Source organism: Oryctolagus cuniculus, chromosome 9 (genome assembly GCF_051225735.1).
Source record: "Oryctolagus cuniculus isolate XC-2025 breed Fujian yellow rabbit chromosome 9, ASM5122573v1, whole genome shotgun sequence".
Classification (NCBI taxonomy): Eukaryota; Metazoa; Chordata; class Mammalia; order Lagomorpha; family Leporidae; genus Oryctolagus; species Oryctolagus cuniculus.
In genome coordinates this window covers 109,766,799-109,794,626 of record NC_142875.1, presented here as the reverse complement: position 1 = coordinate 109,794,626, position 27,828 = coordinate 109,766,799, and the positions used below count along the sequence as shown (strand labels likewise).

At 46.6% G+C, this 27,828-nt stretch overlaps 1 protein-coding gene and 1 long non-coding RNA gene across 9 annotated transcripts in view; one reads left to right on the top strand and one right to left on the bottom strand.

Annotated features, from left to right (window-relative positions):
- The window catches only part of LOC138843870 (uncharacterized), a 149,789-nt gene extending 132,920 nt beyond the window's left edge, over positions 1-16,869 (top strand). The window contains exons 2-3 of the long non-coding RNA XR_016213495.1: positions 12,823-13,011; positions 15,961-16,869. This is a non-coding gene — a long non-coding RNA (uncharacterized LOC138843870). The remainder of the gene's footprint in view (positions 1-12,822; positions 13,012-15,960) is intronic.
- The window catches only part of ETV6 (ETS variant transcription factor 6), a 270,828-nt gene that overhangs the window by 3,882 nt on the left and 239,118 nt on the right, over positions 1-27,828 (bottom strand). For 7 of the 8 annotated variants that reach the window (XM_070049388.2, XM_008259620.5, XM_051850775.3 and 4 more), the window contains 3 exons: positions 18,403-18,948; positions 2,858-3,000; positions 1,464-1,564 (listed from right to left, as the gene is read on the bottom strand). In XM_070049388.2, the coding sequence (XP_069905489.2) occupies positions 1,464-1,564; positions 2,858-3,000; positions 18,403-18,948 (790 nt within the window). Of the gene's footprint in view, positions 1-1,463; positions 1,565-2,857; positions 3,001-18,394; positions 18,949-27,828 lie in introns of those variants that run through there. The other variant, XM_089304596.1, reaches the window with a different exon arrangement.

Sequence of the window (27,828 nt, the reverse complement as noted above, 5' to 3'; positions counted from 1 at the left end):
TGTGGTGCATGACGCGGGGAAGCCCTGAACAGCTGCCCACTTATGTGTGTTTATGGTTTTTAGAGAGTTCGATTTTACAAAGACCCGTGAGAGCTGTCTATCCACTTCCATTCCAGACCACGAGCCTAGGCAGTGGTATTCAAAACTTGAACTCAACTCAAAAGACACAACCGAATGTCGAATGGAAAATTTCGATAACAGGGCTAGTGAGTGGAGCTTCTGGAAAATTAGAAAGGCAACAAGAAAGAGAATCTTTGCCCCAGTTATTCCCGAGCCACCCAACAGCGAGTGCAGACAGCAGTCTCGTTCTTGTTCAGCTGGTTCACTTGGAAATCACCGCAGTAATAGGTTGCAGACATGGTGCATATGGTTAAGGAAGAGAGCCTGGTTGCAAATGTCCTGCCTTGGCTATGCAAGACACTCTGCACACCTCTTCCTTCCCCCTTCCTCTGCCCTGTACCAGATGAACTAATTCCAACCACCCTACCAGGACCCTATCATTGCTACCCTTGGGTACTGGAAGAGGCTCAGTTCTTCACCAGCAGGAACCCTCCACTCTCGTGCACCAGTCTTCTTCTTCTACAAATCATGGCTCATATCTTCCTGCAAATCTTTACCTTCATCTTTATCTGGAGCCCTCCTGCCTGCTTTCCTCATGGAGTCTTGTCCATTCTTTGTGTTCGGGCTCATCATCAAAGAGTTAGTTTATGCCACCAGTCCACTCTGCGATCTGCCTTCCTTCCACACCGAAAAACCCATACAGGTACCCACAATTTCATACTTCACCTGACCATACATCGGGGCTGGCCCCAAGAAGCCTGCATCTGTGGCAAATTTGGCCTCCAAGACCGATTTCTTCAGAAATGCTGCATCTGCCCCTAATAGCTGGATAATGCTCTTGTTGAAAATCTTTTCTGGGAAGCCCACAACATTTCCAGTTACTACTGCTTTGCTGTTCTGCCCGTTACTGCTGAACTTTGCAGGCAGTGTGAGCTGCAGCAGCTACAGTGTTATTTCATCTTAAGCTCTATCTCATGAAAAGCTGCAAGTGATTTGCTCATCTAGCTCATGACTTTCTATGGGGCGTTACCTGCCGTTTCACAAATACTGGTTCGGAAAGTAGCTTATAGCACTGATAATCTGGAAGTTCAGGTTTAATTCCCTGCTTTGCCATTGGCCAGGTTACTGTGATGGTTCCCTTTAACCACACTGGACTGCAATGCCAGGTAATACTGTTTGCATGATTTTACAGGGGAGTCAGACTGGGTTTATTTAGATTTGGCTATACAAGGAAAAAAAAAGTTTTTCCCCTAAAATCCTAACAAACTAGCACTTGGTACTAGTTTGTAGCAGTGATGGCTGTGGGCATCAGATGGACAGGTAGAGATCTTAACAGTCCCGCCTCCCCCTTAAAGAAAACAATGTCCTCCCAAAAGAAGGAAAGGAGAGAGAGGAAGTGCTACCTGAACAAAAGCCTTTGTCCGGGCTCCTTCCTGATAATGTTTAGTTTGTAGTAGTGGCGCAGGGCTCTGGACATTTTCTCATAGGTCATGTTTGTTCTGTTCTGTTTGTTCAAAGGAGGAAGAGGAAAAAAAGCACAAAGACACAATGAAATGAACCTCAAAAACAGGCATGGGGGGAGCTAGGAAAATAAAAGCTCTTGAGCAGCTCCCGTGGCCCTGCCAGTTGGGGGACTGCACCTGCTAATCCACCACCTTCCAGGTCCTTCCCTCTGCTTTATCACACACTGGGGCCGAGCTTTCCCGCTGCCGTGAACCAGAGCTGTGGCTAAGAAAGCTCCTCGCACGGCAGGCTCCGCTGTGCTCAAGGCATTTCCTGCAAGTCCCCCGTCTTTGGGTCTTGCTCCTTCTAACCGCACGTGACCTTTCTTTAGGTTGCAATGACCTGTCTCAAACGTGTGTTTCTGGCCCGTCATTTTAAGGATGAGATTTGTTGTTGTTGTTGTTGTTGAAATGCCAGTTGCAGCAGCAAGAGTACAGTGGCTGAGCCCTGGGGCTGCGGCACCATGTGAGAGCTGCAGGAGTTTTCTCAGTGACTCACACACACTTGGAGCATGGGAGGGGGGTGGGGGGGTTGGGGGTGGTTATACCATATTTGGCCATGGCCTGCAGCAGGTCCTCCTGCACCGGGCCAGCACACAGGCTGCCTTCTTGGGAGGCTGTGGGCCTGGGCTTACAGCTCCTCACCCTCTCTGCTGATCCGGGGTTTGCCACCATGGCACCTCCAGGTGACCCACTGGCCTGGTGTCCAGCTCAGGGTTCCCCGTGTTTTACCTCTGCACACATTTGATCAGTCTTCCTTCCTAGGAAAGACTTGATGTTTTCACTTCTATTCCCTCTTCCCAGCTTGGAAGACGGTTGGGCAACTGAACTGCTTGTGCCGCTTACTTGTAAAGGGGATGTTTCACAGTCAGAGTCTGAAAAGGCACGCTCCCAGTAGGAACTGGCTTCTGTGAACATGGGCGTTTCTACCCGAGCAGAAGTGACACTTCCCAGAGGCCCCTTGGGAGTCAGTCCCGCAGAACTTCCCTGTCACCCAGTGCCTAATGACAGCGCGGGTGGCAGGGCCAGGTCAAGGGGAGTGGAAACACAGGTTACTCATCATGCAGCCCCATCAGGCCGGGATATGCCGAGTGAACGGGAACCTGGCCTAAGTGACAAATGGAGAGACATCTTTAATTATTTCCTTCCTCTTGCAGCTATCTGATTGCTTGCCCAGAGAGGAATCCACTAAATGACAATGGACAGACTTAGGGAGCATGAGACAGTCATCCTCCAGTGCAGGGACAGACAATTTTGGCCCTCGTGTGCACAGCACGTATCTGGTGCCCTTTTACCTTATGGTTTCCCCAAAGTCGAGCCAGTCCGTTGGGATCCACTATCCGGAATATTTTGGCTTCTTTGTCCTCCCATCGGATGAAGTTTTCGTACCGGCTGTCAGAAAGCAACTGATAGACGTAATCCCACAGCAGTCTACAGTCTACAGAGAAAAGGGCAAGAGAACACTGTTGAGAATGCTGCTTGCTGAGGCATGGGCAAGAATCCGAAGGACTCCAGCAACTGCACTTGGATCGATTATGCAACTTCCTCGTTTATAGGGAGAAAGCCAAGGTCCAAAGAGATCCAGAGAGTTGTGTTGAGGAAGTTCAACGTTTGACCTATGGAGGTCCTACAGGTCATCTAGGCCAACTGCCGCCTCACACAAATTAGGACACAGCAATGGAGAAAAAGGAAGCAATCTGTCTGCTGTCATGACCTGAACTTGAACTTGGAAGGAGCCCATATGAAAGGGAGCCAGTCCTGTCTCTGAATCAGCTCAGAAAGTGGGCTGAGCACAGACAGAAATGGTCTCAGTGTTCCAAAGGGAGTTGTGTGGTTAAAAAAAATGGTAGAGTTAAACCATTATGTTGGCGTTAATGGGAGATACTGAATGAATAAAGATTTGAAGACGGGGGTAGGCTGTGACACAGCCAAGAAAGGAAGACAGATAAATGACAAACTGCAGGAAAAGACACACACTCTGTGGCTTGGTGACGTTGGCTGTGGGAACTGTGGCTGGCATGGCTTTTATTTTATTTTTTAAAGATTTATTTATCTGAAAGGAAAAGTTACAAAGAGGCAAAGGCAGAGGTGGGGAGGTATCTTCCATCCATTGGTTCATGCCCCAAATGGCTGCAATGGCCAGAGCTGGGCCATTCCGAACCCAAAAGCTGAGGGCTTCTTCCGTCTCCCACACGGGTTCAGGGGCCCGAGGACTTGGGCCAGCTTCTACTGCTTTCTCAGGCCATAGCAGAGAGCTGGATTGGAAGTGGAGTAGCCAGGACTTGAACCAGTGCCCATACGGGATGCCTGCATTTGAACGGGCACCCAAATGGGATGCCAGCACTGCAGGCAGCGGCTTTACCCACTACAGCACAGTGCCAGCCCCACAGCATTGATATTGCTATGAAATCACACTTTGGAGATCTTTAGAGCTGTTGGATTAGGATGGACTCGTGGTGGTGAAGAAGTCTGTTTGAAAAATCACTTTTTTTTTTTTTTTTCTTGACAGGCAGAGTGGACAGTGAGAGACAGAGAGAAAGGTCTTCCTTTGCCGTTGGTTCACCCTCCAATGGCCGCCGCGCTGATCCGATGGCAGGAGCCAGGAGCCAGGTGCTTCTCCTGGTCTCCCATGGGGTGCAGGGCCCAAGCACCTGGGCCATCCTCCACTGCACTCCCTGGCCACAGCAGAGAGCTGGCCTGGAAGAGGGGCAACTGGGACAGAATCCGGCGCCCCGACCGGGACTAGAACCCGGTGTGCCGGCGCCGCTAGGCGGAGGATTAGCCTAGTGAGCCGCGGCGCCGGCCCGAAAAATCACTTTCTCTACTTGCAGAATGGATGTTCTGCCGTGTGGTTAGGTAACAAGTATTTGTTTAGTGAGGTTAGTACGGCGGGCGCAGTGCTTTTGACTGTACTTCAGTAAATAAGACAGAAGATGTGAGATGCAGACCTGCAGTGCTCCCCTGCTCTCTCTCTGCTGTGACGTGTGCGGTCTGCCCTCTAGCAGGACCCTGAAGGAAGGTGGAGCTAGACTGTACCTCCTAGAGTTAGCTGATGTTGGACGGGCCCCCAGATGAGAAGGGGCACCAGCTTGCAGGCAGTCACTGGATGATTCTGGGAGTACCTAGTTTTGACAGGCATGAGCCAGAGTGGCTGGTACCAGGTCAGATACTGAGTGCCAAGGACGAGCTCAGCACTTGACTCGCAGACTTGGACCTCCACGTCTGTGTGTTCTGCCTGTGTGCATTCAACCAACCGTGCACTGAAAATACTGGGAGGAAAACTGTGTTGGTACTGAACATGTGTAGAGGTGTTTTTCTTTGTCATGATTACCTGAACAATACAGTGTAACAACCATTTACATAGCATTTACATGCGCTAGGCATTGTAACTAATCCAGAGATTATCTGAAGTATGGGGGAGGATGTGTCTCAGTTATATGCAAATACTATGTCTTTTTATATAGTGGACTTGGGCATCTGCAGATCTGGGCATCCAGGGGGGTCCCAAAGCCCACTGCCCATGGCTATTGCAGGTTGACTGTATTATTTCTAATCCTCACAAAGGCTAGGGTAACTTGCTTGAGGCCACTGGAGTTTGAACTCTGGGCTTTCGTACCAACTACAGAGTATTATCTCTTATATTGGGTGGGGGCTGGGACAGGCACACCTGGCAGAGGCGTGTCCAACCTGAGACCTGGGATATCTTAGTGCCAACACATTCGTATCCCTGAAAAAGAAATACAGGCTTCTTTGGGATAGATTTGCAAGAGGAATTCAGTCAGGCAACCTTGTGCCAGTGTTTGAGTCTCCCTGAGGTTCCATTTCCATTTATGAAATGGGAATACTGACACTTACTTTACAGGATTACTGTATTAGTGGTAATGCAAGTGCAAAGAAGGCAGTAAAAATAAGTATGATATTTACTGTGTGCTATTTGCATGCACTGGGTTGTATATTCAAGAAGCACGGTTCCACTTGACCCTTACATCACCTTAGGAGCAGGTGCTGTTGCTATTCTTATTTTATAGACCAGGAAGCTGGAGTGAGAGGGTTGGGTAGTTTACTTACAGCTTATGAGTGGCATATGTAGGATGCTAGGCTCCGTGTGACCCTGAAGCCCAGGCTCAGCCACACTTCCTGATATGATTTCTATTCTCGGAGAAACGAGTGAGCAGCTGTGTATTTGTGCCATCTTCAGGCCTCACAGGGCAAAGTCTGACTGCTTTAGAACACCCTTTCTGAAATCCAGCTCGCTCTCTGAACAGCAGAAGGAACTGGCATAAAAACTGGCCTTTCCCAGAAAGCCTAATCTTTCATTTTGCTTACAAGGATCCTAAGTCTTTAGGATGCCTGTGTCTGGAAGCTAATGTTAAGTGTAAGTTGCTGTATTTTGGACAGGGATGATGGTGTCCCGCCTACGATAATGGGGTTGGAACCCCATCCTAACAGCAGAAGCCCGTTAGCACTTCCATCACCACCCCTACTTGTGTTTTTATTGCCAGAGGGTGGGCTGGTTGTGGGGAGAGAGCAGGGCCACCTCTCCCAGCTTTACGAGTCTTGTGGAGTCAGTGTCACTACTGCAGACTAAGAGTCTAGCTCATGTTACAGAGAGGATGGCTCGGATGTCTACGGAAGGCAGAGAGGTGTGCACTATCTCCTTGTCTATCACACCACCTCCTTGTCTTGCATCAGTTTCACTATTCATGGAAAATGGGGAACTGCTAAGTTCATAATGTTCATGCTCTCCTCAAAATTCATAGATTGACCTCAACATCCAAGGTGAAGATATTTTAGGAGCCTGGGCCTTTGGGAAGGCAAGAGCTCATGTCAGTTCCCATCCTCACCAGTGGGATAAGCACTGCTGTAAATGAGGCTTGAGACCCCTTGCTCCCCACCTTTGAGGACACAGCAAGTCGATGCTAAGAACCAGAACGCAGGCTGGCCCCAGACGCTGAGTCTGCCTGCACTTTGATCTTGGACTTCCAGCCTCCATGTGAGAACTGTCTCTTGTTAATGAGCTGCCCAGTTTTGGGCATTTTTGTTGTAGCAGCCAGCATAGACCAAGACAAAAACAAAGCTGCAGTCAGTTGTTCAGTTCGTGTCCTACAGCCAAATGGCAGATGCATGTTGAACTTCTAGTGGAAAACACTGACAAAGCTCAATATTTTCACAGAAAGTGCCAGTGAGTTAGGAGGAGCACAGGCGGTTTGTGTGTAAGCCCTCCCTCATCCCCCTCCAGGGTTACAAAGAGACAGGCAGCACCCTGGCATTCCTCCGGGTTGGGAACTGCAATCTCCAGTGTGTTCATCTAAATATTCAGTAATAAAAGAACGCTCTGGTTGTCTTTTACAGTTTTAGATAAAGAAATTGTGCCCCTATACAGTGGGCAATGTACCGCAGCCTACTCCTATGGCTACTGTGGAGCTGGACCTTGTATTAGATGATATCCCCCCACTCCCCCACCCCCCTGCATCTGCACAAAGCTTTTCACTGCATTACTTCTGTCACTTCTCTTTTACTGTCACGGCACAGTCTACTTCTCAGGAGACACAAACGCAAACTAGACCATTTCTCCAAGTAAAGGCTTAATCCAAACTGGGCACTATGTTGGTTTTTCAGAGGCATCAAACTGGGATCTAGAATGTTCAGAAGGCAAATAAGGAACAGCGCTTACCAGAGACCACACTGTATCTTACGCTTCGAGTACATTTGGTATCTTGGAAACTTATTCCCTCACATAACCCCACCCAAGCTACCAACTGATCAGTGACATTTAATTCAGCAAAGCCAACTTTACCTGAGTAATAAAAATGTTTGCATTTAAGACAGATAGCATTAGTCACTAATGGAGAGAGCGACAGGCATTTTGTGCAGAGAGTGGTTGTTTCAAGTTCAGAGTGTAAGTGGCTTTCATAGCACTATGGATTGTTTTATTTCTTTAAAAATGATGCCCACGTGATATGAATAACTGCCTGGCCACACAACAGTTTTTTTTTTTTTTTTTTAACATGCTTGAGCTTCAACAGTTAATCTTTGTTTCAAAAATAGCTTTATATCTCTATCCCCTTTGGAGGCTTTTATCATGGCCTACCTGGAATTTTTAAGCTTTGTTGAAGCTGATGCTCATACGGATACAACAATGAAAGTGCTTACTACTAAATAGAAAAATTCACCAAATTCTACAAATGAGTTAATCCCACAAAACTCTTGAACCTGCATGAGTAAAAATTTCTTTAAATCACAAGGTATTAAGTGTGTTTCTCTTAAATTAGCAGGACTTCTGTATTGATGCATGTGAGTATTTTAGAAAACTGTTACTTGGAGTCTCTCTTCCATGAGAGGAAGTTTATGAAAGGGTTTAAGTCCAGTAAATGCCCTTTCCTAACTGCAGAAAGAGTTCTCTTTCCTACTGGGTGAGCTACACTGGGCATCTGCAGCTAAAAGGCATTGTAAAAAAAAAAAAAAAATCCCTTCCTGTGGTCAGGGAGAAATATTTTCTCTCCCACGTCCGTCTCACTGAGCAGAGATTGCAGAAAGCTGGGCAGTGCACACATAACCAACATGGTTTCAGAAGAAAAAACCCTGCCAGACAAAATTGATGTTTACAAAATTTGAGTAGGCAAGTCAAGTTACTGACAAAGGGGATGTTTAATGGTGGTGCATAATTTAGCTTTCAGGAGAGCTAAGAAAGCCATTTGATGTCATTTTAACTGCCCCAGTGGGATTTTACATGAATGTCTGTAAACCGGGATTCTATGAATATAATCACCGATGGGGAGAGGCTGTGGGTCCTGGTTTAATTTTTACCTAAGAGTTCAGGTTCAACGACAAAACAGCTAGTCACATAGAAAATAAAAAGTTGCTACTGTGGTAGCCAACAGCGTTTCTCAGCTCGGGCAGGTGGTGATGCTCAGAGGTGCTTCTGGGGTGGAAGAAGGTGCTTCTGGTCTGTTCAGGATGCCCCCACCACAAAGAAGTACGGGTAGAGCATCCCTCATCAGAAATCCAAAGTGATCCAAAGTCTCAGTCTGGCTGAACACTGATGTGATGCCACCCCGGCAAAGACCCACAGCTAACTTCACAGGGCAGGTTGCAGGCAGAATGCTGGTGCACAAATAGCAGGGTATAAAATTACCTGCAGGCTATGTGTATGAGGTGAATGGGAGTACTTCCAATGTTTGTGGAATGTGGAATTAAGACAGTTTATTTTGGTGCCAAAATGTTTTGAAACCTATGCTTAGCTTTTTCATAAGCTTTTTGAAGATCTCATATATATGGATTTCAAAATTTTTCTGTACCTTTTAACTTCCATGAACTTTTACAGAGGTTAACGCTTATATATATTTTACATTTAATATATGTGATAATTTTTAACTTGAAAGGCAGATGCAGAGACAGATATTCTGTCTACTGGTTCACTCCTCAAATGCCCACAACAGTCAGGGCTGAGCCAGGCTGCAGCCAGGAGCCTAGAACTTATTCCATGTCCTCCACATGGGTGGCGGGGACTCAAGTACCTGAGCCATCATGTACCAGCGACCTCTCAGGGTGTGCAACAGGAAGCTGGAGTAGGGAGTACAGCCAGGACTCGAACCCAGGTGTTCTAATATGGGATGTGGCCATTCCAAGTGGCATCTTAACCACTGTGCCAAACACCCACCCCTCCACAAACTTCTTGAAGCACTCTCATATTTGAAACATAAATGAGTTTTGTGTTTAGATGTGGGTCCCATGCCCAGGATATCTCATTATGCATATGTAAATGTTCCAAAATCTGAGAATACCTGAAGCATTTTTGGCCTCAAGCATTTGGTATAAAAGATACTCAGCTGGTATTTGGGTCAAATATCCAGAATGCTGAGGTTGAGAAACTCTGCTCATGGAAACACAGGTTTGTAATGTTCAGGGGACTACCCCTCCTCCATTCTGGATCAGATACCACCTAGAAACAGAAAGCTGGTCACTCTAGCACAGCCAACTCCGTGCTGATATGAATGCTGTTTACATTGGGCAGCTGCGTGTGCTTTTCTGTGGCTTAGGAAAACAGAAACCATATGTGCACAGTGGCATGCTGGGGAGTGAGCACAAATGGACACTTGCTGATGGGGCAGGGGAACCACAGCTGCCATCAACATAGACCTTCCCACTTCTGGTTACTTAAGGTGCGGAGAAGGCTGGGCCACTTGAGCCTGACAGCTGAGATCCAGCCTGTGACTGGCAGCCATCATGCCTAGGCTCTGGCTGCTAAGTGTGGCCTGGGAATTCACACCTGGGCACTGCAGCAAGGGAGGGACTCTGATTTTCTTTTTTTTTTTTTGTAATTTTTATTTTTTGACAGGCAGAGTGGACATTGAGAGAGAGAGAGAGAGAGAGAGAGAGAGAAAGGTTTTCTTTTGCCGTTGGTTCACCCTCCAACGGCCGCCGCGCTGTGGCCGGCACATCGCGCTGATCTGATGGCAGGAGCCAGGTACTTATCCTGGTCTCCCATGGGGTGCAAGGCCCAAGCACCTGGGCCATCCTCCACTGCACTCCCTGGCCACAGCAGAGAGCTGGCCTGGAAGAGAAGCAACCGGGACAGAATCTGGCGCTGCAAGACGGAGGATTAGCCTAGTGAGCCGGGCGCTCTGATTTCTAGTTTCCTCAAGCTACTTGAATTCTGTTCCACCCTAATACTCTCCTGAATTTCCTTTTCTTTAGGGTTTTTTGATTGCCTAGTCTGTTCAGGATCAGAGTTTGAGAAGTCACAGCCACTTGGAATATTCTGGTTGGAATGAAAGTCCTTCCCTCCCTTAGGCTCATCAGACCCTAGCTCCTGTATGGACCACAGGCAAAGCCTCAGAGGCAGTGGGGAGCACAAGCACCTCTCCAAGGTGCGGAAACTAAGGAGGCCTCTAAGGGGTGCACATTACAGGAGTCTTGAAACAAAGGCACCAAATACAGGCTCTCCCTACCAGTGCCCTGTGCCAGCTCCAGGTGGCCAGTGTGCTAGGGGTCCTCATGGCTCTCCCCTCAACTTTTAGAAATATTTGAAAGGCACAGTTATATATAAATACAGAGAGAGGGAGAGCAAGCAAGTTTCCTTCTGCTGGTTCACTCCCTAAATGGCATTTGCATCTCCCAAGTGGGTGCAGGGGCCCAAAGTTTGGGTCATCTTCCATTGCTTTCCCAGGCCGTTAGCAGGGAGCTGTATGGGATTCTGATGTTGCAAATGGCAGTGTATCAATTATACCACAGAGCTGCCCCCTCAACTCCCTCTTAGCTCCATAGCATCACAGCTCCACAGTGAAGCAGAGGAAGGACATTAACTTTTAGCAATTAATCCACCTGGGCTACATATTCCCATGTCACCTCATTAACAGTCAAAAGTGCCCGTAATTGAGTAGTAATCTCAATACTACAGGTGAGGAAACAGGACTGCAGGGACATGAAACAGCTCTGCTTGCGAGCCAAGACGTGGATTCTAAACCAGGCTGACTCCACAGTCCCAGCATTTCCTGCAGGCCCACACTGCCTGTGGACTAGACCCTGGGCTTCAGGGACCTGCGGGTTATTTCCCTGAGGTTGTGCCAGAGGAAGTGACTCTCTGACCTGTACTAAAAAGTCAGAATTCTTTTGGCTTTTGAACTTCTGACAGAATTCTTTTGACTTGTACAACTTGGTATTTCTTCCCTGCAAACTGACATTTACACATCTGTGCATGCATGCAAAGGCACACGCAGGCACAGCCTCATTGCTTACCACCAGGCCCAGGGATGAGAACTGTCCCCATCACCTTCGTGCTAATCCCTTCTGACTTCTTTTATGCCATCTTTGTGCTTCTAGGGCTGCTGTGGAGGCTCATTTACAAAAGGTAGAACAAACAAAAAAACCAAGAAATTCATTTCACCAGCACTAAATACTGTTGAGGAAGGAGTAGAGAAGGAAGCAAGAGGTCAAAATCCACTGAGATTTCCCCTGGTCCTAGAACTACTCTCCCTGGAGTTCTAGGACTGATTTTTTGGTGTTATTGGCCACGCCAGTTATACACGATCAAGAAAGCATTGTTTGGTCAGATGACACATAAGCTATGCAAGAGTTTCAATGTCTCCTTCATTAGAATCCTTTTGTGCCCATTAAAGATGTAACCGTGCCAGATAATAAACCTATTTTTTTTCTTTTGAAACCCCAGAAGGCTGCCGTCAAAGATCTGAAAGCTGATTGTGACATCTGCTGTAAGAGGGTGTTGGGAGTGAAGAGGGAATTCTATATGTCTATCTGCTACAGATCAGCCAACCAGCCCATGATGCCCTCACCATCACGTTTGCAAAACAGACTGAGGGACAGCAGCAGAACTTGAGAGCTCAACACAGAAGGCCATGTTCTTTCGGCGGGGGGCAGTCATGAACTGCACCAACCCAGCTCTGTGCAGATCATGAACGTCCCCACTTCTGCGTAGCAGTTGAGGGGCTATCAATGTATTCTAAGACAATTCTTCGTTTAATCAACAAATCTTGCTTTATTAGCAGATTTTTGGATTAAGGCTTCAGAAGGGACAAGGAAAAGGAAATCGGTACCTCAGGTTTAAGGGAACTGAAGAACCAAAATGAGTTAAAAATGTTCCTTTAACACTTAGCTGTTGCGTGAGGCAAGGGCACCAGAGACATAAAATCTGGCCTTAGAGGCCCCGTTCTTCTGTCACCTACAACAACAGCACACACACGGTAGTTTCTGAACAAATGAGTGAGTCACACCATAATTCAAATGTGCAAAGAAACAATTTCTTTTCCTTAGCTGCATTTATGCTCATGAAGTTATTGCAACTATTCTGGATTGTTCTCCTGTCTGCAAACGTAGCCTGCAGCCCAGAACTTGCCTCCTCTCTGACATCAGTTGTTAATGTTCCTTCACAAGTCTTAGACACGCCTCATCCTTTCAAGTTCAAGTAACTCTGAGCTCAGGGGCAGCGTTTCCTCGGTCCCTGGCCTATGCTCTGCCTATGATTCCAAGCATTCTGACCACACAGGTAACTAATGCTGAGTTGCAGGGGATGGCCGGCTTTTTCTGTGAAGGGTCAATTAGTAAATGTTTTAGGCTTTCTGGCTCTACACTCTCTGGAGTAAGTCAATTGTACTTGTGTTGCAGCATGAAAGCAAAGACAATGTTCAACAAATGGGTGTGGTTGTTTCCCAATAAAACCTAATTTGCAAAAATGGGTGGTGAGTGGATTTGGTCCAAAGGCTACTGTTTCTAATCCCTAATCTCTGGTTCTTTCCCTACCCAGGCCAGAAAGAAGGCTTTGTGAAGTACAAAGGACTCTGGACCTGGGTGACTCTCAGATCCTTCACCTGTACAAGATACTTCTAGCTTTGAAACCACTTTAGTGCTAAGAAGAAATTTGCCATAGAACTAGTCACTCCTGATCCATGAGGGATATATTCCAAGACCCCTAGGAGATACCTGAAAAACCAAGGTTAGTACTGAACACAGTATAGTGAGTACTTGAAAAAAGTTTATGGGAAATGAAATTTAAAGTTTACTTTGATGTAAAAGAAGTTTGGAATTTATGCAGTGCCTTTTCATAGTAAGCCTTTTTTTTTTCATGAACATTCTGAGAACCTCTTGTATGCATAGAGGTCAAAATTTTTTGCTCCAAAATTATCTTTCAATTCCATTTTCCTGTGAACATTTGGAAGTAGACTTTTACGTGTTTTTTTTCCTATACATACCTGTGATAATTTAGTTTATAAATTAGGCACAGTATGAGATTACTAGTAAAACCAGAATTATAGAAACATAATAGAAATTACTTTAGACTGATTAAGGGCAAAAACAAGGATGCATGTTTTCAGAGCGCAGTTGACTGCAGATAACTGGAACCCCAGGTGGGACATTACACTGTTCACAGGCATTCGCCCCTGGTCTTTGACCTCTAAAAACAGGATCAACTTCAGAAGCAGCTGAATAGTCCAGAAAGCTAGCAGAAGGTTTGGACAGAGAAGCAGGGCACGAACGTATTTGGAAACGGGGGTTCCAGGATCAGGGACTCCTGGCATCACTGAAGTGACACCTCATCCACGGAGAGGTGCTCAAAGCCAAGCTGTCTGGCTAGAAGCCGTATTGGTGGAACGCAGCTCAAACTTCTGTGGATAGAAAAGAAGTTCTAAAAGACACAGACACTTCTCTCCTTGCAGGTGTCCTTTCCTGAAAATACTACCTAGAAAGATCCGACTTGCTCATTTCTACGCACACCACTCAGATTTCTGTTTCATGCTAAAGTTCATCCCATAAAGGCAGGCCATTCCAAGTCGTTGGAATTTTTTTTTTTTTTTTTTTTTTTGACAGGCAGAGTTAGAGACAGGGAGAAAGGTCTTCCTTCTGCTGGTTCACTCCCCCAAATGGCCACTATGGCCAGCGCGCTGTGCTGATCCAAAGCCAGGAGCCAGGTGCTTCCTCCTGGTCTCCCACATGGGTGCAGGGCCCAAGCACTTGGGCCATCCTCCACTGCCCTCCCGGGCCACAGCAGAGAGCTGGACTGGAAGAGGAGCAACCGGGACAGAATCTGGCGGTGGAGGATTAGCTTATTGAGCTGCGGCGCCGGCCTCATTGGAATCTTTTTGCAAGTCCTCCCTATCCTTGGAAAAGTAAGTCACACCTCTACAAATGAAGTGGATGCTATATTCAGATCTCATTTGTGCTTTGTAGTTAACTGTCAACCAACAATTTGACAACAATCTGACTTTCCTGTATTGATTATTTTGTTTTTCCACAAAGTAAATGCCTAAGTACTCTGTCCTCACTTGGCCTGCAGTTAACTGTAGGGTGCATCCCAACTTCAGAGATAGTAAAAACTAAAAAACATTACGAAAAATGATGTGTTTAATTGACCTAGATTCGTTCTTGAAATATACCAGGCCTGATCTTGCTTTGCTTTTGGAAGTCTTATCCATCTGGAATCACCTCCATGTCTCTAATTTCTACCAGTCTACCTGCTAAGCACTCTTGTGAGCTCAGCTAAAAGCCAGCCTCTCCAGGCAGCCTCCCCTGACAGCCCTACTCTGATCTAAGGTACCAAATAGTCTCTGTGAAATGCATATCATGTGTTCTACTTTTGTAGCTAAATGTGCTACGTTCTTTCATAAGGACTATCTCAGACCTCTTGTACCTGCTCTCGCTCCTGTAAGAAAGCAGTACAGTGCCTTAAACATAGAAGGTGCTTGAGTTCCTGAATCCTAGTGTGTCTGAGCAGATAACCAGGGCAGATACTTCAAAAAATCTGCAGACAATGGGGCTGGCATCATGGCACAGTGGGCTATGCCGCTGCTTGTGACTGCAGTGTCCCAAATGAGAGTGCCAGTTCAAGTCCCAGCTGCTCTGCTTCTGATCCAGGTCCCTGGCTGATTTGACTAGGAAAGCAGCAGAAGATGGCCCAAGTGCCTGGGTCCCTGCCACACATATGGGAGACCTGCATGGCGTTCCAGGCTCCTGGAATCGGCCTGGCTCTGCCCAGGTTGTTGTGGCCATTTGGAGACAGCTGATGAAGATTTCTCTCTGTCTCTCCTTCTCTCTGTAACTCTGCCTTTCAAATCTTCAGAAAAACCTGTGGAAAACAGCATTAAAACATGTTTACTTTAGTTCAAAAAATTGAAAACCATGCATAATTTTGCCGTAATATTAATCGCCCATGAACATCATGGAGACTCCTCATTTACCTGAATGGTAAGACTCCGGCTTTGTTTCTTGGCCCACATTCATGAGCAGTGCTTCCTCCTGCACCCTCCAGCAGTGGTAACTCAGTGGGGCGACATTCTGTAGCACCCTCCTTGCTTTGTGTGCCGTACTCACTCACAGTGCCTTAAAGAGCAAAGCTGTTCCGGGTACCAGCTACTTAGCAGGAATCTGAAGGCGTTCCAGGGCAGAGGCACTCCACAAGAAACAAAGACACTCAGAACGGAGGGTTACAGAACCAGAGTGTGAGAGTGTAGGCGTGCAAAGCTGGACAGAACTTCTGAGAGCAACTCTGATTTTCCCCTCGAGCGAAACAGTGTCTCTCAGTTCCATTAGCCATGGACTGGGTTAAGTCCATAACTACACCTGTCATATACCAGCAAAGCAGCAACAATTAGAGTCGTGAAGAACCCCTACCCTCCAGAAGATCTCTGCCGAGTGCTGTTCTCGGGAACCTACCAACTCCATGGCCTCGCGTTCCCACTGCTGTCAGGGAGCGAAGCCATAGACTCCTTACATGGTTGGTTCAGTATTCCGTGGGACTTTCTCGTGGCCCCACAGCTATCCTCTAACAATGATGATGCTGGGGAGCAAGACTTGAAAAAAACGGGGTATAACTTTAAGAGACTCACATCTTACAACATACAAACTTACTGAAGAAAGTAACAATAGCTCTATCATTCTTGATTTTCAGGCTGCTCTTAAATTCCCAAGAAGTCTGGGGTGAAGACAGTGTCATGCAGGAGGTGACACAGACTGGTGAAGAAGCCAAAGCTCTTGGAGGGCAGAATGACAGACAGCTGCCCAGGGCGAGCGGGGATCATCCTGCAGCCCCTCCCCACCCCCTAGCCGCTCCCCGCCCCGGGCAAAGGCCCGAGCCTCTCATGGGTCCCCTGTACAGATGGCTCTCCCACATGAAACAAATACAGCAGTGATAAGCTACCTCTAAGGGCTGTCTGGAGAATTATAAGTATCTGCAGAGTTTCAACTACTGTGCAAGCCATGCATACAACAAGACAAGAAGATACACGGAGAAGAAAAACATCTTGCCTAGAAAGCATAAGACAGGTCATTTGTATTATTCACAGATCTCAAAATCTTTCTCCAATTATCTGGGAGAAATTCCCATGTTACGCCTAAAAGTTCTTTGCTGCTTTTTCCTCTTTTTAAAAATTTATGTTTAAAAGTCTAATGTTTGTGGAGACAATGATGTAGCCTCAGGCATCCATCACCCACCCAATGTAACCATGAGTTGGCTCACTTAACCTTATTCTATTGTATATCCTGCCCTTTCCCTCAGCCCTGAGGGATCATTTTGAATTGAATCCCAAACACACAAGGGATATTTTATAAGTTCAAGGAGGGGCCACTGCCTACAGTGCCGGCATCCCATAGGGCGCCAGTTCGAGTCCTGGCTGCTCCACTTCCAATCTGGCTCTCTGCTGTGGCCTGGGAAGGCAGAAGATGGCCCAAGTGCTTGGGATCCTACACCCGCATGAGAGACCAGGAGGAATCTGCTGGCTTCAGATAGGCACAGCTCTGGCTGTTGCGGCTAATTGGGGAGTGAACCAGCGGATGGAAGACTTCTCTCTGACTCTCCTCTCTTTCAACTAAATAAATCTTTAAAAAAAAAAAAGTTCAAGGAAAATGTATATTATGAAAAAGCTATGGAAGGCTTTGTTTTTTTGCATCCACATAAATTCATCTTTCAATTCCACTTTTCCATGAACTTGTTGAGATTCCCTCATACAATCTGTCAGAAGGATTTTCTTAAACACATCCCTCTAACAGAGTACATCATTTCAAATATTAAAAGAACAGGGAAGGAGGGAGGGTAGGTGGGAAGTATCATTATGCTCTTGAACCTATATATAAAAAATACTGAAATCTGTTCACATTATGTGAATAAAATTTAAAATAAAAAAATGCATCCCTCATGTAAATTATTACAAAAACAAGCAACATTGGAGGTGCATGCACTTGGGGCCAGAGGAAAAAATCTAGGGGCAGTGAGTCAGGGCAGAGGGGAGGTAGGCCTGTGGGAGCACCTGCCATCGTGAGCACCGGGGCACCCCGCTGGAGCACCTCCTCACGCAGGGAGGGGCACGTCCCGCTTCACCTGGGCGGATCTGTCCTCTCCTCCCTACACCACTGAAAACAAAACCGCTGAGCGCTGAGCTCTCTTGCCAGGAAAGCCACCTTCAGTTCCTCCAGGCAAAATGCACCTTCCTCGTGTCCTGCCTCCACACCACATTATTCTGGCACACAGTAGGTGCTCAACGAATGCGTGTACCCTGAACAGATGAGACGGAGGGCTTATTTTATTCTGCTTTAAATCGCAGAGGCTTCCACATCTGTCTTACCCACTAAATTCTCGAACCCGTAAGGAACTGTGTATCCTGTACTCTTAGAGCACTTCCCGGAACATCGCAGGTGCTCAACAAACGTCCTGTGAGGAGACAGCGGTCACCTCGCCAAATGGTTAGAGGATTAGGCTTCTGCAGAATGCCCTCCGGTAAACCTGCACACACCAGCAAAATGCAATGTGTAGATTGTTTTCACCGGCTGGCACTGGTTTCTCATGTTGGCTAAGCATCGCTGGGCTTGTCGTCATCAAAAGAACTCTGGAGTGGTTTCCTCTGTCCAAATAATGCAGCAACACGTGCCTGCGACCTCGTGGTCCTGTTTTCCTCTCTATCTACCCAGGTGAAGCTCCACTGAGTCCCGCCCGTAGAGTGAGATTACAGTCAGAGGTCCTTTGTGCTGTGTCTACTTGTTAATTAGCTGCTGGAAACTTCAGGACAGGGCCATTAGCATGCTCATAAACCTTTTATTTTCAGTGTGTCTGCTTTGCCTTGGTTCTGATGTGACTCTCCTAGTAAGCTGGACAGAGGACATTTGTTTCTTCACATTTCTGAGGCTCATTAACCACTCCACCCTAGTAGGCTCATTAACCAGACCATAGGGATTTTGCCTCATTCAGGCAGGAGTCTCCAGTTGCGCTCCCAGGGCCTTTGCAGCACCTAACTGGGAATGGTGTGGGGCTGGCTGCGGGCTCTAAGGGGACAGCACGGCTTTGTCAGGCCCCCCTGATGCTGGAGGGGCACGGGGGCACAGGGAAGGCGCGCTCACTCACCTGCTATTCTCCCAATGGGCATGGCGTGCTCCTCAGGAGGGGACACGGAGACCATGATGTGGTTCATGTAAGCCAGGTCTTCCCGATGAGAGAGGTTGATGGGCTTCCCTTCCCTATGCAGCCCGTCCTCCGAGAGCCTGGACTGTTTGAAATCCACGGAGTGCCGGGGGTTCAGGATCAAGGGGTGCATGATGGGGCTGGGCATCAGCTGGATGACCCGTGTGCTCTCCTGCCGGGGGCTGGATGGCTTCTGGTGGGACTCGGAGGACGGTGGGCAATGGTTATTCTCCATGGGAGACACTGACAAGGGGTAGGACTCCTGGTGGTTGTTCTCCTGGTGGAGCCTTGGCCCCTGGGCCCTCTCGGCCGGGGAGAGACGGCGGATCATGTTGTCCAGGGGCGACCGCAGGGGCCGCTGCTCGGGGTCGGGAGAAGGCCGGTGGTTTGTCGTCATGGGCGACCTGGGGCGGTGCAACAGTTCAATGGTGGGAGGGTTGTGGTGCACGTTCTCCACGGACGGCCTGGGGGTCCTCTGGACACAGTTATCTGTGGGGCAGAGGGAGAGACCATCAGATCCAGTGAACTAGCACAACAGGGACCTCTCTGTGGCTCTAAAGGCGTAAACCGGGGGACATGCAGGTGTGCACGTAGCCTCAGTCTTCCCAGGATACTGTCTGTTTCACTGCTTAAAAAAAAAAATCCAAGTACCTACACTTGAAATTGGTTTCCTGCTACTAGACAAGCTAAGTAGCCTGCAAAGCTTCCTTCCACCCCGATGGAGAAACACAACGAAGCCCACCGTCTGCATTTTCTTTTCCCACTTGACTCTTGTACGTGGCTGTCAGAGGGGGAAGCGTTCTCAGGGGTTTCTCTCTTACGCTTTGGTTGACTTCCATCCATAACCAAATTTTCATGTTCTTTATCTCCAGGTTAGTTGGTATTATTGATAACGATGAACAATTTTTATATCCTAGGTATTGAGTTTCACTGTTTAAAACTTACACCACACCTAAGCAGGAGATACCACTAATAATCCCCTATTTTACAGATGATAAAACTAAGGCAGAAAGACCTTACTCCAGGCCACAAAGCCAGTTAGAGGACTGGAGTGAGACTCTGGTCAAATTCTACGATCTGTGTACTCATTACAACATCCGTCACTTTGCCACTTAAAAACCGGGGCACAAAATCACACCACAACCTGCTTTCACCACGGACTGTGGTGTTTTCAGAGTGATAATCTCGCTGTGCATGAAAGAATTTTCAGGAGCACCTAGATCCTCAGGGCACAGGCCCTACGAATGCTCGGAAACCGGGTAAGAAGGAGGACGGGGGGGCACCCAGCAACACCTCCGCCCCATTCCACTGGAAGGTTCAAGATGGTGACATGTGAATAAGGACATCACAAGTGTACATGGCTCAGCAATAGAGTGGCTCTAGCAGCCACACGCAGGGACCGAGCAACACAGGTGGCTCCAGGGATCCCTGCTAAGGCTCAGAAGGACAGGTGTCTGCCTGGGAAAATGCAGCTTTCTATAGGGCTTTAAATCTACCCCAAGGAGGTATCCCTGGCCATGTCTGTTCTCAGAGCCATCTCCCCAAAACTGTGCACGCTTGCTGGTCCTTGCTCATGGTTCTTGTTCTTGGTTCTAGAGAAAGTGAGTCAAAGGTACCATCTGTGGTCCATGAAGAACACATAAAGGGGATCTGAGAATCTGGCAGGGTTAATATAGATGGAGGTTGTGATTTCTTCAAGTTTGATACAGAATTAACAGGAAAATGGGGACTTTAAAGTTCCATTAGATCACGAACACAAACACTATTTATGATATTAAAAGATCATTTCTTGGGGCCGGCGTCGTGGCGTAGTAGGTAAAGCTGCTACCTGTGATGCCAGCATCCCACGTGGACACCAGTTCATATCTTTGTTGCTCCACTTCTGCTCCAGCTCCCTGCTAATGGCCTGGGAAAAGCAGCAGCAGCTGGACTAAACGCCTGGGCCCCTGCCATCTACATGGGAAACAGGAATGAAGCTCCTGGCTTCAGCCTGGCCTAACCTTGGCCATTGCAGCCATCTGGGGAGTATACCAGCAGATGGAAGATTCTCTCTTTCCTCCTCTTTCAAAATACATATACCTTTTTAAAAAGTCACTTTGAAGGCAATGGACTTATTTATTTTTTTTTACTATTGTATAACCTACCATAAATCCACAAGTGCTTCATCACTGGAATGTCTATTAACAGGAGACTGGTTCAAATATGGTGTCTGTAAATAATGGAGTAGTATGCAAGCATTAAAAAGGAGAGGAGAGTATCTCCCATTTTGCTATGGACTGGTATTAATTAAGAAAAGCAAGATGGAGTATTTATGATCAGCTACCAAGTATGTGATAGGGTAAGTTTTAGTTTCAATAATGGTAGGGTGGTTTGTACCAGACCAGCCTTGCTGCAGACAAAAATGATAGAGTGTGGATAAAAAAAAACATTGAAGCCATTTGAACATTCTGGAGAGTGACCAAAAGCAGACAAAAATGGAAGGGGGAGCGGCACTGTGGCACAGTGGGTTAAGCCTCCACCCACCTGCAGTGTCTGCATCCCATATGGACATCGATTTGAGTTCTGGCTGCTCCTCTTCCAATCAAGCTCCCTGCTAATGCTCCTGGGAAAGCAGTGGAAGATGGCCCAAGTGCTCGGGTCCCTGCATCTATGTGGGAAAACTGGAAGAAGCTCCTGGCTCTGACCTGGCCCAGCCCCAGCCATAACAGCCATTTTTGGAGTGAACCAGCAAATGGAAGATCTCTCTAACTCCACCTTTCAAATAAATTTAGAAAAAATGCAAGGGGATTTCACTCTGGAAAGGAGGGACCTAGAACAGATTAAGATCCATATTTATATAGCTTTCTCTAGGTCTTCCACCACGGGATGGGAAATGAACAGAAACTTGCTTGAGATGTCAGAGGAAAGGGGACAGCGTTGCTAGAGTGGGAAAAAATTGAAGCAGTGAAGTTCACAAAGGAGGGACCAACCCGCTAAATCGGCATGTAAATATTCCTCGAATTCCTGTCTGACTCCCGAATAACACATACTGGGAGACTAGAGGATACAGTGAAAACCAACAGCTGGATCGTCAAAAGATAGGAGGAGAAAGCTCAGCTACTGGCCACCATGGCGGGGACAGTGTTCAGAGTCTGAGTCTCACTAAGCCAGGAGGTTCTGTAAACACTTCAGCTGTCCGTTATCCAGAATGGTTCCAGCTTATGGGTAAACAGTCCACCCCAGAACAAAGGAAACTGGCTGAGTGCTAAAGACAAAACTGAGGCAGGAATACATTGCAGGAAGAGTGGATTAAGTTACATTCCTCTGAAGAGAGTGCCTTTTCCTCGAACAGATAATTAGCCAGTCATTCTGGATTTATGGAAGCTTGGTCTTCCACAAATTACACCGCAATGTATTCCCTATAATGTTCAGAATCCAATAAAATTTTGCTAGGGGGCTGGCACCTGTGGCCATATGGGTGCCAGTTCAAGTACCGGTTCCTCCACTTCCAATTCTGCTCCCGGCTAATGCATCTGGGAAGGCAGTGGAGGATGGCCCAAGTGCTTGGGTCCCTGCACCCACCTGGGAGACTTGGAAGAAGCTCCTGGCTCCTGGTTTTGGACTGGCCCCACTCTGGCCATTATGACCATTTGGGGAGGGAACCAATAGATGGAAGATTCTGTCTCTCCCTCTCTTTCTCTTTTACTCTGCTTTTCAAATGAATAAATAAATCTTAAAAAAACCTTTGCTAGACATGAGATAAAACAGAAAAAAATGGATTCTATAATCAAGAGGACAGGTAGTCAACTGAAACAGGCATAGTCTAGATATTGGAATTATCAAAACAGGACTTTAAAGCAGATATTATAAATAAGTTTAAGTACTTAATTGAATGATGGTAGTAATGAGTGATAACAGATACTGTCAAGCACAAATAAATTGAGAGGCTGGGCATCTGGGCCAGCAGTCATGACGCCTGCATCCCACACTGGAGGAGACCAGCTAATATGCAACTCCAGCTCATGACTCCAGCTTCCTGGCAATGCAGACCCATGAAGGCAGTGGTGATGGCTCAAGTAACTGGATTTCTGCCACCTATGTGGAACACTTGGATTGAGTTCCTGGATCCCAACTTCAACCTCAGCCTAGCCCTAGCCATTGTAGACATTGGAGGCTTGAACCAGCAGGTGGGCGTGTTCTCTGCCTGTGCCTGTCTCTGTCAAATAAAAACTTAAAGTGGATAAAAAGAAAAAAAAGCTGTTAAAACAATGATTCCACAAGTAAAAAGTACGATATCTAAAAATGAAAGACTGGATAGGACTTAACAAAAGAGTGGAGAAGAGGGAAGAATGGGTTAATACACTTGAAGACAGAGGAATAAAAATAAAAATTAAATCCTAGAACCTGTACAGCAATATCACAAAGTGAATATACAAATAATTGGAATCCAAGAAGAAATGCATAGAAAGAATGGGGTAGGAAAAAAAGGAAGAAATAATGGCCAGATCATCCCCATTTTTGTTAACAACAAACTTAGAGCTCCAAGAAACTCAGCAAATGTCAAGCAGGTTGCACACTGAGGCACATCTCAGTTCAGCTGCTGGAAACCAAAGACCAAGAGGGAATCTTGAGAGCAACCAGAGGGAAAAAAAGCTATAGGCTGAGCACCCCAATTCAAGAAATCTGAAACTTGAGGGCCAACATGGCGCTGCAACTAGAAAATTCTTTCCCATGAACTCTGTTTCATGCAAAAAATTAAATAATAAAAAAATTACCCTCAGGCTATAATGTGAACAAGGTGTATATAGAATATAAATGAATTGAGTGTTGAGACTTGGGTCTTGTCCCCAACATACCTTGTCATGTATATGTATGTATTCCAAAATCTGAAATCTGAAACAATTCTGCTCCTAATCAGTTTAGAAAAGGAAAATTGAATTTTTTTAAGCACAGGAAAAAAGTTATACTAACTACAGCTAAAGAGAGACAGCATTCAAACACACTGGAAGATATGGAGGAGAATCTAAGATTCTAACAAGCTTAGGAGACACTGTAACCATCTGCAACATATAGGCCCTTGCTTGGATTCTGGCTCAGATGACATTTATGAGACTAGTTTTCAGGTGACAGCACTGGCTCTGTGATTATAATTTCTATAAAATATCTGGGCGTATATCTGATTTATCTTAGATTCGCTTTAACACAATCCAAGATGATGGAGATTCTAGGTAGGGCACAGAGGAAACAAGGTTGGCTGTGACTTGATTAATCAAAACTGGTGAGGGGGTACATGGTGGCTCACTATACAACTCTACTTTTACATAGGTTTGATATTTCCCATTATAAAAAGTCTTTTTGGTAAAGTGCTTAATCAACCTTGGGAGGGAACAGGTTGGTGTAATGAGCAGTAACTTCCTCACTTCAGCTGAAATGCATATAAATGCTTACAGGTGACTGACTAGGCCAATGGAGTTAACTTTAATGGCTAAGATGAGTCTGATAGAAATGATCTACAATCTTTTGGGGGATGAGGCGAGTTTTCTTTTTATAGCTAACACGGATCTCAATTCTGATGCCCATAAAAACAAATTTACCTTTTGTCCATGGTTCACTTTTCATTTGTCACAGCATAGGATCATTATAAGTAACCATAAGACAGTTTCATTCTAAACTTCCATATATTTTCTTCCAAATGCCATTTCCAGAATGTCTCTCTTTACTTAAAAGCTTATTAAGGTTTAAAAATGCTTAAGGATGATAAAGACCATGTATTGAAAAATCCCATTTCCTGAATCCATTTCCCGTCTTATAAATTTCAAAACGGACACAGGCGTTGGTCAGTAATCTGGTTACCTGCAGGCACTCTTTGATGTGCTGCGCTTCAAGGCTCAGTGTGTGGGTGTGCACTCCAGGCAAGCCTTAGGAAGTCCGAGAAGACTATGAGAGGAAGAACTCTCATGCCAAGGGTAAAAGAGGAACTGATGTAATGTCCTGGAGAGATTTCACTCTCCGTTCCTGCCCAGAGCTTGGGGAACAATGAGGGAGGGAGACAGTACTCGAGATAATAATTCAACTCAAATTTTACTTCTGACTCAGGATCCGGGCGGGACCAGAGCTTGGAAGAGCTTGATTTATTTATTTCTCTGCAGACACCACTCAAAGAGGAAGTATTTGATGAAGCTGATAACATTAATGGTAGAGAACTGGATCTGAGGGTATTTAATTCCAGGCTCCTGGTGGTCTGGGCATACCACAGTCAAGGCTGGCAGGCCTGCAAGGAGACTTTCTGAGCTTTGTTTTACTTTGCAAAGCATGCACCCACGTATCCAGCGGGCTCTGATACTGCTACGCTGCTGCCTGCTGCCTCTGTTATTAGAAGTTGGCAGCAGGGTGTGGAAACTTTACGAGACCAGAGCCGGCAGGCAGAGAAGCTCCGGACACAGGAAATGCACTGAGCGGACAGTGGGTGCATGAAATCCCCCAGACTGTGGGAGTCTTCTGCCTACAACAAGATGATTTTTTTTTTCAGCCTGTGGCCTTGATGTCTGGGTTTTTTCTTGGTGAGCTGCCCAGCTAGAAAACTGGGAAACTGTCCACACCGCCCTGATTCTGAAGGTCTTGATATGGGAGAGAAAGCCCCACGTAATGAGTTCTGGCCGGTATGGACAAGAGGGAGGAAGAAAGCTCAGGTTGTGGTGCGGAGCTGCCCTTCTGGTTGAAAGTGTTTACTGATCCCAAACCTTTCTCCTGCAGACTCAAATAGTCCCTTCTCCTCACCACCTAAGAGCCAGTAAATCAATACGTTAACTGCAGTAACTCAAAAAAGGTCTGACTGCTCATCCTCTTTTACTTCCTAGAAAAGTTTCTCTACTTAAATCTCATCAAAGTTTGACCCAATTTAATAATGTTATAAATATTGAATAACGAGTAAACCTAAAAAAAAAAAAAATCCTGCCTTTGGTGAAAGTCATGGGTTTTGCTGGGAAATTTCCAGGGTGGAACAAAGGTGAAGGTGAACTTTACATCTCATAGGCAGGATTGCATTTCCACCATTAGGCTTTCCCAAGGGCCCTGAAACGACTGGTGACCCAAGATGTCAGAGAGGGAGATGCAAATCCACAGGCCCTGCGGTACCTCCTTCATCTGTCTCAGTCCACTGTTTCACAATTTTCTAGAAGAGATCCTATCTCTGCAGTTTTTTTAAAAAAGATTTATTTATTTATTTGAAAGGCAGAGTTAGAGAGAGAGAGAGTCAGAGAGAGAGAGAGAGAGAGAGAGAGAGAGAGAGAGAGAGAGAATGTCTTCCATCTACTGGTTTACTCCCCAAATAGCCGCAACAGCCAGAGTTGGGTCATTCTGAAGCCAGGAGCCAGGAGCTTCTTCTGGGTCTCCCATGCAGGTGCAGGGGCCTAAGCACTTGGGCCATCTTGTACTGCTTTTCTAGGCCACAGCGGAAAGCTGAATCAGAAGTGGAACTGCTGGGACTTGAACCATGGCCCATATGGGATGACGGCACTGCAGGCAGAGGCTCTACCTTCTATGCCACAGCACTGGGCCCACAGTGCAGTTTTTTTTAAAAAGGATTAATGGAAACTGTGAATAATACAGAATTGGGTTTTGAAGTGGAATTCAAACCAGATTCCATATACAGGCTGGTGCTGTGGCATACTGGGTAAAGCCACCACCTGTGACGCTGGCATCCCCTCTGGGCATTGGTTCATGTTCCACCTTCTCCACTTCCCATCCAGCTCCCTGCTAATGGGCTGGGCAAAGTAGCAGAAGATGGCCCAACTACTTGGGCCCCTGCCACCCAAGTGGGAGACCCAGATGAAGCTTCTGGTTTCAACCTGGTCCAGCCCGGCTGTTGCAGCCATCTGGGGAGTGAACCAGTACACGGAAGATGGATCTCACTTTCTCCCTCTCTCTCTACAATTCTGACTTTCATATAAATAAATAAATCTTTTTAAAAAGTTCAGTCTGTATACTCAAGTTCTCTTACCCCCATTATGGGTTGAGTTGTGTCTCTCCAAATTCCTATGTTGAATTCCTAACCTCCAGAGAGTCTCACAATGTCACCTTCTTTGCACAGTGTATCCTTGCTGAGTTAGTAAGATAAGGTGAGGTCAGTTTAAGCTACAGAAAGGGTCCGTTTAAGCCTATGGAAAGCTTACAGAAAGCAGTCTTGGGACACAGACACACATACATAGGGAGAACACCACATGAAGAAGACAAAGGCAGAGATCTCTGTCTAAGCCAGTGGATGCCAAAGATGGCCAGCAAACTACAGAAGCTAGCAGAGAACCCCGGCACAACCCTAATCTGACTTCCAGCCTCCAAGATGCTGAGCTACTGCATTTCTGTTGCTCCAGCCACCCAGTCTGTGTTAGGCTCTGGAAGCAGCGCTAGGAAACCAATACATCCATCACTCCCCACTTTCTGTGAGGTTCAACCTCTGCTTGGCTCAGAGACCTTCCATGGCCCCTTTCACCAGTGTGCCAACGGTCCTGAACTCTCACGCAGGGCCTGAGTCATAAACTGACTTAGTTTGAATGCACAAGTTGCATACGCTCAAGGTCATAAGCAATGAACGGCAGGTAAGCTCCTAGAATTTGATAAGACTTGATGAAAGGGAATGAGATAAACAAAATGGGCAACTCTGAGTACTCCGAGGCTGAATCCTCATTACTGTGCAGCAGGCCTGACCACTCCAATCAGGCTGCCCTTGCCAGTGGGTGAGCAAGAAAGCACATGCAAGCTTGTAGACAGAAGGGAGCTTCCTGCTCTTGCCAGGCTGTAGACTCTACAGGGTCGAGTTCCTTGGTCTTAATGAAGCAGCACAAAAGTAAATGAAGAAGTCACGGGCTGGATTTCAAATGTAGCAAGTGGACTGAAGGTGGTAAACCTCTCAATCATTTGTAAAGAGTAGGGTCAGCGTGGCACAAAGATAAGGCAGAAGAATTTAATGGTGTGGGGAAAAGAGCAAGATAACCCCTTAGTTGAGGGCTTCCTTCTCTGCAGATAAAAATCTAACTGCCCCAGTCCCTTTATCTGAAGGCGATCAGATGGCATTTCCTTAGGGGCAAAAGCAAGTTTTTGGAGACTTCCTGTTTATCTTGGGAGAGTTACTCATGCATATTAGGAATCTCTTGCCCCTAAAACTTCTGGCCTAAGAGAACAAGCTAGCCCTAGGGCTAACGGGGCTTCCAGGTCACTGGAGAAAGCCGGAGAAGGCAGGGAGGGTGATGGGATCACCAGACACAAAGAGGCCCACCGAACCATCCAGCGCTCTATACTTTGTCTTGGCCAACAAACTGCAGTGGGGACAAGGATCAGAGGCAAAAGATCACGTTGCCCCAGACCTGGAAACGCAGGACGTGAAGCAGGAAGAAA